This window comes from Staurois parvus, unplaced genomic scaffold (assembly GCF_062004578.1).
Source record: "Staurois parvus isolate SC_StPar_1 unplaced genomic scaffold, SC_StPar_1.0 ptg000120l, whole genome shotgun sequence".
Classification (NCBI taxonomy): domain Eukaryota; kingdom Metazoa; phylum Chordata; class Amphibia; order Anura; family Ranidae; genus Staurois; species Staurois parvus.
In genome coordinates this window covers 501,249-514,143 of record NW_028317916.1, presented here as the reverse complement: position 1 = coordinate 514,143, position 12,895 = coordinate 501,249, and the positions used below count along the sequence as shown (strand labels likewise).

Here is a 12,895-nt window from a genome sequence, read left to right as displayed (position 1 = left end):
AAAGTCAGCAGCACAGTAATGACATCACCTCTCTTCAAAATCTTGTGAGACCAGCAGTCAGAGGAAGCAGTGCCTCACACAGCAGATATGAAGCTTTGGCACATAGGTGCCTAGGCACAGTTACATGCCAGAAAGCTTTCTGCTATTTTTCAGGTGGGATTGAAGACAAGGTTTTAGGATACTGCTTAGGCACAACAAACATGTATCAATGTTCAATTTCCGACTGCCTCTTTATTAAATTTGAAAATGCTGGCCTAAAGTATTATGAAAAACTGAATGTGAAAACCGAATTTGTCAGGACGACATCAAGTTTGATAAATATTTATAGAATTATTATCATGGGAACCAATTTACTCAATGTTGTTTAGAAATGATCATACAAAACTACATAAACTAAAACCCTTTCATACTTTAGCTGTCACCTTGTAGTTGTATCAAATGTGACTAGCTAGACAGAAGTCTAACTCTATTTCCATGAACTTATTTGTTTTATCTTATAATTGTAGCCTTGGCATACAGATTTTATTTGTAGTGAGGAAAAGTAAATCATTATTGCAGGCTTCTTTATTCAAATTATTTATCATTTATTTATTTAATTTATGTTAATTATTATGTTTAAACAATGCTATATATATATATCCATATATCTATCTATATATATAGATATCTATATCTATATATATATATATATATATATATATTCATTTTAGCACCAGTATGCTGATTAGCATTATGCTGATATGGTTTTACAGTAATAGCTTTAAATTGACCTAAATGCTTTGGATGGACATTGCAACATATACTTACACACAGATCCAGAATCAACTCCGATGACCTATGACAATTGCAGAAAGTCCAGAGAAAAGTGGTGATTCACACCACTAACTGCTAACAGGATGGCACATCTTACTTTACTTCATACCAAGCACTGATGCTATCTCCCCCTTCTAGAAGTTACATAGGAGTATGTATAGAATTCAAAATTGGGCAAATAACACCATTTTTTGCAGTGCCAAACAGGACTAAAAAGAATCTTTAGCAACTTCCAGAATATAGGGCAGGGAGAGCCAAATGTCCAGTGTGAATATTCATCCTGCACCAGCCAATACCTGGAGGAAGGCGTCCAGAAGATGGCTGAGGAGGTGATAAATGTTTAGAAGGCCTTGCCAGGGTGTTATTTCCTCAACAGGGAGGGTTTACAGGTATTTTTTCTATCGTTTTAAGTATCCTGCTTTGTGAACCCCTCTCCTGTTCTACTTGTTCAACAATAAATTCTAAAAACACATTCCCTAGACTGAGCCTGTACTGTTGGCATGCATGGAACTGTGCTTGTGACTGGAAGTTTCTGTACTAGCAAAGGATACCTGGATCATATTCAGCAGCCAGCAGGCTTGTCCGGGATATCCCTGTGGTATATGCTGCTCTTGCCTATAGTAACTGACAGAAGGTTGTGAATTTGGGGTGTTTGTATGGATTGGCAAGTTTGTGCATACAGGAGAGAGTTCTTTCAGTGCCTGACCAGTAAATCCCCCTTGAGAGACTGAGTTTGCATGGAAAATTGCTGCCACTGATGGGTGCATGTTCAAATTGGCATGAAATAATTAACCTTGTTGCAGGAGGAGTCTGACCTGGGGGCAGAAGTTTTGGCACCAATGTGGCAGAGAAGAAATATTAGCTTAATGTTTGTTCTTGGCTTGATTTGACATTTTGCAGCCTGCAGTAATTTGCAGTAATCCAAAATGTGCTGTTACACACTAGCACATTAGGCATGGAATTGCTTGGAATTAAGCAATTAATACATTAAGTAACAAAATAAATACACATAGCACTATTAAATTAAAAATAAATATATATATATATATATATATATATATATATATATATATACTCAAAAGAATTAAAGGAACACTTCTTAATCAAAGTATAGCATCAAGTCAATTAAACTTCTGGGATATTGATCTGGCCAGTTAAGTAGCAGAGAGGATTGTTAATCACTTTCAGCTGCTTTGGTGTTAATGAGACAACCTCCAATCCAAAACAGGAATGGTTTTACAGGTGGAGTCCACTGACATTTCTTTCCCTACTCATCTTTCCTGACTGTTTTTCACTAGTTTTGCATTTGGCTAGGGTCATTGTCACTACTGGTAGCATGAGGCGATACCTGGACCCTGCAGAGGTTGCACAAGTAGTTCAACTCCTCCAGGATGGCACATCAATACTTGCCAGTGCCCGAAGGTTTGCTGTGCCTCTCAGCACAGTCTCAAGAGCATGGAGGAGATTCCAGGAGTCAGGCAGTTACTCTAGGAGATCTGGACAGGGCCGTAGAAGGTCCTTAACCCATCAGCAGGACCGGTATCTGCTTCTTTGTGCAAGGAGGAACAGGATGAGCACTGCCAGAGCCCTACAAAATAACCTCCAGCAAGCCACTGATGTGAATGTCTCTGACCAAACAATCAGAAATAGAGTTCATGAAGGGTGGCCTGAGGGCCCGACGTCCTCTAGTGGGCCCTGTGCTCACTGTCCAGCACCATAGAGCTTGATTGGCATTTGTTATTAAACACCAGAACTGGCAGGTCCATCACTGGTGCCCTTTGCTTTTCACAGATGAGAGCAGGTTCACCCTGAGCACATATGACAGAGGTGAAAGGCTCTGGAGAAGCCATGGAGAATGTTATGCTGCCTGTAACATCATTCAGCATGACCGTTTTGGTGGTGGGTCAGTGATGGTCTGAGGAGGTATTTCTATGGAAGGAAGCACAGACCTCTACAGGCTAGACAATGGCACCCTGACTGTCATTAGGTCTCAGGATGAAATCCTTGGATCCATTGTCAGACCCTGCACTGATGCAGTGGATCCTTCATTCCTCCTGGTGCAGGACAATGCCCGGCCTCATGTGGCAAGAGTATGAAGGCAGTTCCTGGAGGATGAAGGAAGTGATACCATTGAATGACCCCCACACTCGCCTGACCTAAATCCAATAGAACACCTCTGGGATATCATGTTTCAGTCCATCCGGCGATGCCAGGTTGCACCTCAGACTGTCCAGGAGCTCAGTAATACCCTGGTCCAGATCTTGGAGAAAATACCCCCAGGACACCATCCATCGTCTCATTAGGAACATGCCCCGATGTTATCAGGCATGCATACAAGCACGTGGGGACTACACAAACTATTGAGTACATTTGAGTTGCTGCAATGAAATTTCAGCAAAATGGACTAGCCTGCTGCATCATTTTTTCACTTTGATTTTCTGGGTGTCTGAATTCAGTCCTTTGTAGGTTGATAATTTTCATTTTTTTATCAAATGATGGGGCAGCCTTATGTTCCTAACACATTATCCAGTCCATATCAGTATAGATATCCAGCATGATATTTTTCCCCATTGAGATCTGATGTGTTTTCAAAGTTCCTTTATTTTTTTTAGCAGTGTGTGTGTGTGTATATATATATATATATATATATATATATATATATATATCGGTATATAAATACAGTATACTTTGAAACTGCAGTCAGCTAACAATATACATATTACGTCCACACAGCTAAACTCCACCCACATGTGATTATGTCATCTAGGGGTTTATTTACTAAAGCTGGAGAGTCCAAAATCAGACTCCCTTCTGAATAGAAACCAATCAGCTTCCAGGTTTCATTGCCAAAGCTTCATTGAACAAGCTGAGGTTAGAAGCTGATTGGTTTCTATGCAGAAGGGAGTCTGATTTTGGACTCTCCAGCTTTAGTAAATAAACCCCCTAGGGTCTTACAAGTGCATCCAATAGAATTTAGATGATATCACATCATTTGAATGGAGTTAAGCAGTGTGGACTGTGACCTGTATGTGGAGGTGTCTCTGTGTGCTTGGATTCATCTATTTATTAAGTGGACAGCGGTAGTGCACTTTGACAAATGAGTACATTGTTTGAGTTTTTATTAAAACCATGTTTTATGGAAAGCATGGTGGGTTGTGTTTATGTTCTTTTGTAAGCTACACATCCTGGAGGAATACTGCAACAAGATATCTACTGTCTTCTAACTCTTTGAGGGGTAAATGTCCAGTTTGTCCACACAAGGTGGAATATCACTTATTACAAAAGTGGTTAATGGTTCTTACAAGATAACACCTGATAGCCAGTGTTTCTGGAGATATTACGATGCTAATATAAGAGCACTTGTACAATATTAAATTGAACATATTGTGAATTTATTTATGGACCTTTTACTCACTATATAGTGCACATGTGTGTCACATTATTGCACATCAATTCCCTGCAAACTTGCAACTCTACAAAATAATCCCTTAAAGCTGAAGTAGCTATTTTGAGCCTACCTTGATTTCTTGTCTGAACAACTTCAGTCATTCACCAATCACTTGTCCCCCTATTCATGGGTCATTGGCCCTCCTCTGAAAGCTATTAGTTTTTTCTGTCATCAATCATTGTTCTGGAGCTCTATATGAAAAAAACAACCCAGCATCCCTTTAGGTGTGCATGATCAAAAGCAACCAATCAGCAGACTGCACAACTAAGGTTTTCACCACCCAGTGGCCAGTGGGCAGATTTCAGGGATGTTTTCTTTCATATGACGCCTTTAAAAAATATCTCAGGCAAAATACTGTGACATATTTAAAAACCTGCCAGCCCCTCCCACCAAAACTCAAGCAAAAAACAGCAGAGACATCCAGTTATGATGTTACTAGGTTTCAGAAGAAGTATTTATTAAGAAACAAAATTATTTGATTGAAACATGTTAATGCATGTTGATCAGGGTGGGAGGGGGAAGGTATTATATACTACACTCCAGCTTTTACATTTATGTGCACGTTAGCTTAGTTTTAAGTCATTAGGGTTTCAAGGAATGTGCAAAAGCTTTGCTTAGATTTTTTTTTAAATAAAAGTGAATTTTCACTTTACTCAGTAATATTGGGTTAGGCACGCCATATACAGTGCAAATTTCTTTCCTGCAACCACGGGTTTCATAGGCAATACTTTGTACATGGTCCTTGGGGGCATTTTATTTAAAGATAATATTTATTTGTTTTATTCCCATTATTTCATTATAGGAACTTGAAATACAGGCTCGAGCACATGGTCTGCCAATGCCAACAATGTGCACCGTGGAATTAGCCTCACAAGTTATTAAACAGCAGGCATATGGAGAAAATATGCCAGAAGATTATGCTCACCAGCTTCCTCTGTCTGTTGGGAAAACAAATGACCTGTGTGATGGATCAACGGGATTTTCAGATCCACTCTCACACTTTACAGATTTATCATTTAGTGCTGCTTTAAAAGAACAGATGCTAGAAGAGATGTCTCCATTTGGAACAGACCCTTTCCTCTCTGCAACATCACCTGACCTCTCCAAAGGAAGCAGCAGGAGGAGCAGTTTCAGCACAGATGATGGAGATGAGCTATAAGTACAATGACTGGTTTTTAAGAGACATTAATCTGTCATGACTGTTTTTTGCTTCCTTACTAAAAGATTATGGACAGTTTTGACCAGTGCTTTTTGAGCATATGCTAAACTACTGCAGTCTGAAAAGCATCTGTTTTATCATAGCAGGTTTAACAGCATATGTCATATACACATTCAGTTAGGGGGTCCCTCAGTGATTTTCTCTAATTAGTGAATAGCAATCACACTGTTTACCCGTCTCTAAAATCATTTGGTGTGTTAAAAAAAATCTCAATTATTCTTTATATTATAATGGAAATTTTTATTTCACATTTGTATTAAAGGGGTATTTATAACTAAAAGTTTTGTTATTTTAGTTTAGGATAGAATGGGTGAACGTTAGAACCCCAGTTGGAATTTACTGCTTTCCTGGACTCCATTAGACATATTTACCTTCACTTTCAGTTTTGGGAATGACCTTTTACCAGAAGAATTAAGGGAAAATCTGCATCATAGAAACAGACAACAATAAAAAGCTGAAAGGTGTTTTGGCAAATCTCTGCTCAAACTTAAAAATAATTTTTACTTCTGTTTTGCTGTTAGAGTCATTTTCCCTCATTTCCTGTCCTGGGGCAAACATTCACTGGACAGGAAATAAAGGAGTCTCTCCAACAGAGCCTCAGATGACAGTAAACCTTACAATCCTTACCTTAACATTCTATTCAAAGCTAAAAAAAAAAAGTTTTTGTTGAAATGTTTTGGATATAGATACACTTTAAGTCGTCTTTTCTCCATTCTAGTAAATGTGTCTTCTGGTTAATAAATACAATTTATTTTGCTGATCAAGTAAGTACATAGTTGACACTTGCTGTAAAAATGAATTACACATGGGTTTTAAGGAACAATTTGCACTCATGTGTTTTTCAGTAGCCATGTAATTGTTTGGTTCAAGAAAAGAGAATTTAAATACAGTATAAATTCATACAGAAATCAAAAAGGAAGGTTATGAAATACAGGACAAGAATATATTTAATTGTTTAATTTTGTTCTAAAATATACACTTCACAGAATAATTTATAACCTATACACCATAGCTGAGATATAATACTGTTCACATTTAAATAAATTATAGTTATATATCTCAACAAAAAACATACAGTATATTTCTTTTTAGTTTTGGATAGGCTAGTAAGGGATAAAACCTCTATCGTGTCTTTTTCATAGTCTGTGAAGCCTTTTCTTTCCATGACAGTATCTCATAAAGGGGAAAAAATCTCACATTTGACAGTTGTTACTGGAAAGGTTGTCCCCATTGGAGGATTTCCCTTTAATTCACATACTGGTGATAATGACCATATTTTTCATTTTTAGGGACAACAAAAGCTAAACATTTGCCACTCAAGCCACAACTACAGAAAGTAGGCATGGTCCAGCATTGTACTTTATCCATTCATTGGAAAACGAACATACTACATAGTTTAGATATTCATAAGATGAAAGATTTCACATGTAAAACTGTTTTGGTTTCTCTTTATAACCAGGAACAATTTGTTTAAGTTTGTTAGCTAACAATGTGATAAGAAGCTGATCTCTTGAACCAAGAAACAGAAAATTTATGTTAAATAAAATTTGCCTTCACATGATTGGGTGTTTGGCATGAACACAGGTTCACTTCAAAAGGATGTTAAAATACTCCTTCAGTAAATCAACCATGAGTTGGAACACCATATGAGTGCTGTTTCACCACAATAGTTGATTTGTGACCGTGGCTCCCCCAGGCAACAGACAGTCAGACACAAAGCATGTTGAGGACTGTCAGGAACCCATTTCTGTGTATGATGAAATACTTCTACTGTGGCTCTGTTTGACTGAGCATTGTTGCTTTCTACAGTATACATATGGTTTCTTGGATATATTTATTTATTGAATAGTATACTTTTGGGTTACGATTTGTCCACTCTGAGTCTGTACATTTGGAAACAAGCAGGGTAGATGTTTCTTTACTTTTCTAGAGGTACTAACACAGATTTGGCAAATGATTCCTTCAGTGTCTCAAACCAAAATTACGTGTGTCTTTAGTGGCTATAATATCTGATTATGTTAGTGTGATAATAAAGCTGACCATACATTAGTAGTATTTTGTTTGACTGTTGATATGAAAATGTTAATAATCCTTTGTCAGAGCATTTGATCATTCAATCATTCAATCATTCAATCAACTAATTTTATTCAAAAGCTCTTAAAATGTAATTGAGACCTGCTACTTGAATGAAATCCCAGACATATCAGACAGGTTTCTTCTGTGCCTAGAACATGTTCATTGCAATATTTCTACATGAACCACATTCCTATTTGTTCCAGAAAAAAATTTCCATCCTGCTCCTATGAATATTTTTGTCATTATGGTCAAAAAGGAACATCAGTTTGACCCTACTGACCATTAGAATATTGTATGAACGTTTTAAAAATGAACATTTTCAAATTAAATTCTATTGGTGTATGACCATCTAAAGGCTAGTCAGGTAGTGTATTAGCATGGGGAAAAAACAGTCAGCATAGGGGGCAGGAGTATAAATATTGCCCTGAAGCTGGAAATCTCTATATTAACCCTTCTAGTGGTCTGGTATACTTTATTTTAAAGTGGATGAGATTGTTAACCTGAAATTAAGAGACAGCTTCAGAAAAATGTTGATTTCAGCTTTTTTTACAGTAATAAATAATTATGTGAACTACATGTATGCACGTATATCCATATTTTCACTGATTGCTTTTTTTCTGCTCAGAGAATTAAATGAAGCAGTGCATATTATGCAATTATCAGTAATAGTTTGTCAAGTTCAATTACCTATATTCAGTTATCCATAACATCCAAAGTATGAATATAAATATGTATCTACAGGTTAGAACATAGCCCAGAAGCAAGGGTAACTTACAGTCTAGTGAGTTTAAGCAGAAACCCACACTTGTACTGTTACGATACTTTTTCATAGGTCATCATGAGTGCTTATTTGAATGTTTCAGCATTAATTAAATTACAGTTCCTTTCTGAGATGATCGAATTCAGTGAAGGTCTAATTTATCCGTCCTTTTTTCAAGGTCAGCATGTAGAATTAAAAGAAGAAAGCGTGGAATTATTAGAGAACAAAAGACATCAATTCAACAATCATGAAAATTTGCATTCAACACTAAACTTATAGCACATCAATGGATAGTCCATGTTTGTAGTTTTGCTTCTTTTATCTCATTATTTCCCATTAACCAATATCAAACATGTCATGTTTTCTAGTATTGAAAACAATTATGCGTGCTTTTGACACACAATGGCACATACATAAAACGTATAGATAAATGCAGCAACCAACCAGATATAAGCTTACTAAACTTACAAAAGATGGGCCTTAATACATCTGCTCTTGTATCTTTAACCCTCTTATGAACTAGAGCAGTTTTTGCATTTCCAATGTGAGCTTGTTATTTCTGCAATAGTTCTGTCATTACTTAAAGTAGTATTATCCCAAAATCAAAAATGTAGTATATTGCAGCATACCAATCATTAGCTGTAGTGACTGTGTTAGTTTTCTTTTTTTTAGTTTTTTTTCCTTCTGTTTTCCCCTGGTTGATCTGGCTATTAACACTCCTCCTGTCTTATATAGACCTCACTCTGGATGAAGCAGCACAGAGGACAGATTTGGACAACAGCATTATCAGTCTGGGGAGAGGGGAGTGTTAGAAGTACTAGCAGATATAAATATACTAACAAATTGAAGCTGAACTCCAGTTAATACTTTATAATCAGATACAGCAAACAGCGTGTTATTTCTGTTTAAAAACAACATACCTATTTGCTGGATCACTAGATGAAAATAGAAGAAAGAAAGCCTAAAAAAGGAAACTAATACAGCCATCACATCTAATAATTGGTAGGCTGCAATATAATAAAAGTGTGCTTTGGGGGTTATTACTGCTTTAGGGTAACAAAGTAGTTCATACATTTTTGGAGGACACAAACTAAGCTTTTTTTAGCCTTGAAAATTATTTTATTTTCTATCTATAATTATGATCTATCTATAGACAAAAAGTCATAAAAAAATGAAAAAATAAATAAATTTTTAATCTATTTTTATCAGTGATGGCATTAAAAAAGTAGATTTACTGTAAAGTTAATCCCATTTAATATGACACTAAAATAATGTTTCTGGTGCAAAGCATGATAAAGTAATTTGCAAATGTAAAATTTACAATTGTCTTCTTGACACTGAAAAACAACTACATAAAATGAATGAATAAAAAAACAACTATTAAGTACATAAAACTTTTAAAGATCACCATAAAAGCAATAGCTAAGGGGAGAAAGGGAGAAAGGAGTTAATCAGGGCTGAATAATGTTAACTAAAGGGTAATACAAGGTTAAACATGAATACATATTAGTAAAAAAACCTTTTTTAACTTGTAAGGTTTCTTTAAATGATGTCATATGCAAATAAAAGATAACACCTTTTGATCTACATTAGAATGAAATAAAAAGTAACATTATATTATTACACTGTATTACTCAGTGACGCTACAAGTGCCATTTTAACTGGATCAGCTGCATTTTGACAGCCTCTCCTACTCTGTAATACAGAGCAATTCCCAAATGTCATTTTGATAGTTGGTAGTTATTGGTAATAGCAAAAGTTGGAAGCAGCAGGGGGAGAGGAGCAGGTAATAAGAAATGGGTTCTAGAAACTTTGTTTAAGTATTTAAGACACATCTCTTACATTTAAATTCCTTGACAGATTAACAAGTTATTAGTGGTTAGCACTACTGCTTTTCAGCACTGGGGTCCTTGCTTTGAATCCCACTCAAGGCATGATCTGCATGAAATTTGCAGTTTCTCCCTGTGTTTGCATGGGTTTCTGCTGGTTTCCTCCTACACTCCAAATATATGCTGGTAGGTTGGTCCTGTCTAAATAGGCCCTAATTTGTGTGTGTTTATGTGTATATACAGTATATATATGACAGGGACCTTAGACTGTAAGCTCCTTAAGGGTGGGGACTGATGCGAATATACAGTATGTAAAGTGATACATAAAGTATTGGTGCTATATAAATGCCTTTAATAAATAAATATACCATAAGTGACTATACATTTCTGTCATTTGTATTAACTTATTACAAGGTGGTATGAAAAAGTTTCAAGACTAGTTTTGTAACATGCCAACAGATGGCAGCACAAGACAGCATGCAAAATCATGGGGAGCACCAACCTTCATAAGTCAGTGTGCCAAAAGATGTCCTGTGTGCATCGGGAGCTGTGCAATTGGTGCTATTCTGACCATGTCTGCTCTTTCATCATGCAAGTTAGAACAAAAAGCAAATGTGAAATTCTTGTGTGAAACTGGGTAAATCTGCCACAGATATGTTTGACATGATTCGGCAAGTTTATGGTGATGCTGCAATGAGTTGTTCAAAGTGTTTTGAATGGCATGCATGCTTCAAGAGTAGAAGAACATCACTGGAAGACGATGAGAGATCAGGAAGACCTTCAACAAGTTCAACCCCTGAAAATGTCAAAACTATTCGGCAACGTGTACATGATGATCGGCGGAGAACAATCCACAACATTGCTGCCATTGTCGGCGTGTCATACAGAACAGTCCAGGAAATCCTCACGTGTGATTTGAGCATGCGCCGTCTTGCTGTCAAGTTTGTCCCCAACCTGCAATTATCTCTCTTCCATATCCACCCGTCACACCAAATTTGGCTCCTGCGGACTGCACCCTCTTCCCAAAGATGAAGATCCAGTTCAGAGGTTGCTGTTTTGACAACATTGCGGAAATCCAGCACAAATAGCAGAAGGTGCTTAACACAATTCGAAAAAAGACTTCCAGGACACATTCCAGAAGTGGCAGGAATGTTGGGAGTGCTGTATTGCTGTGCAAGGGAACTATTTTGAAGGTGATAGTGTGTAAACGTAGATAAATAAAGAAGTTTCTAGTAAACAGAGCTAGTCTCAAAACTTTTTGATACCACCTCGTAAGTTAGCCTTGTTACCTGTACTAGCATGAGTGCTTTGTTTATTTGTTCTCAAAAAGCTCAAGATAACATCAAGATTATATTCAGAAGTTCACCAAATTAATTATAATTTCTAGTGAAGCAAGAAAGAAATATTGCTGCAAGAGAAAAAATAGCCTTAAGGCCCTTTCCTTTTATGTGCCCTAATGTGTGTGGATGTGCTACAAGACATCTCGTGCAATAACTGTTTAGTAAGTAAAATGCTTTTTAAGAAGTAAATGTAATCAAGCAATAATTAACCCTTATAGTCATCAGGCTCCACGTATGCAGTTATTTTTATATTATATGTGTTAGACTGTTTTCAGGAAATAGGTGTTTCTTCTTTTATGATGTTAAGGATTGCAATAAATATGTTATACTATTTATTGGTTTTCTTTACAAAAAAAATGTTATGATAAATACTAAATCTGAACAAATATATTTAGATATCTTGAGAACACAACAATAGGTTTACATCTGATTTGATCTGACAATACATCTACGAAAAAAGAATTTCATATACATAGAAACTAATGGGAGAGGTACAAATTGTTATGATGTTCAATTTTTAATGACCAGATACCTGGTCACCGTTATTATTTTTCAGCATACAGCAGTGGAACATAAACCTAACTCTAAAAGATCCATAAAAACTGATTAAAGTACTTAGAATTTTTCTGTGCACTTTCCTACCACCTGACTCAAAAACATATTTCTAGAGTTTTCATTCTCCAAGAAATACACATGAACTAATTGCCTTACAACTGATTTACAAAAAATAAATCATTATAATGTATATATCTTTTTGATTTTTTCTCATTTTAAAATTTGATTATTCTATGCAGTTTTACATTTCATCAGTTTTTCCAGTTTTAAATTCTATGTGTACTTTATTGTTATGTTACTTTTAATATGCCTGTTTTTTTCATAAAGGGTTCATTTTATTTTTTGTACAGTAAATATATGATGTTGCTTGTAAATAAAAAGTAAATGCAAAGGTTGCTTCAGAAAATTAAGTGAAATTGTAGTACAAGACTTTTAGCATAGACCTTTATATGAAAATATTAATTGCAAAGTTTTTTAAAGGTGACATCTGTACAGTCTTTTTACCGTAATGTCTATATTGTCTGTTAATCTATTAATTTTTAAAAAAATCTAAACCAAACTCTTTTACATATAATGATATTGCATTGATATTAAAAGGATTGTAAGAAAACATTCTGTTGATGTGCTTTGTTTTATAATCTAAGAATGCCTGAACATGCTTTACCCTCTCTTTATTAGCGATAGATTGTGTGCGTGTTGTTCAGTGCAATTTTAAAGGGAGCAGTTTGCTACCTGCTTCCATACATATAGAAAAACCTTCTATATGTATGGAAGCAGGTAGCAAACTGCTCCCTTTATAATCACACACCCATGCTCTTTTCCAGAATACAGGCTTTTACAGATCCCTCACAAACT

The 12,895-nt window shown here is 35.9% G+C and overlaps 1 protein-coding gene across 2 annotated transcripts in view; it reads left to right on the top strand.

Annotated features, from left to right (window-relative positions):
• The window catches only part of TFEC (transcription factor EC), a 98,779-nt gene extending 86,129 nt beyond the window's left edge, over positions 1 to 12,650 (top strand). For both annotated transcript variants that reach the window (XM_089672078.1, XM_089672077.1), the window contains exon 7: positions 5,064 to 12,650. In XM_089672078.1, the coding sequence (XP_089528204.1) occupies positions 5,064 to 5,420 (357 nt within the window). In that variant the 3' untranslated portion in view covers positions 5,421 to 12,650. The remainder of the gene's footprint in view (positions 1 to 5,063) is intronic.
• Positions 12,651 to 12,895: the final 245 nt, after the last annotated feature.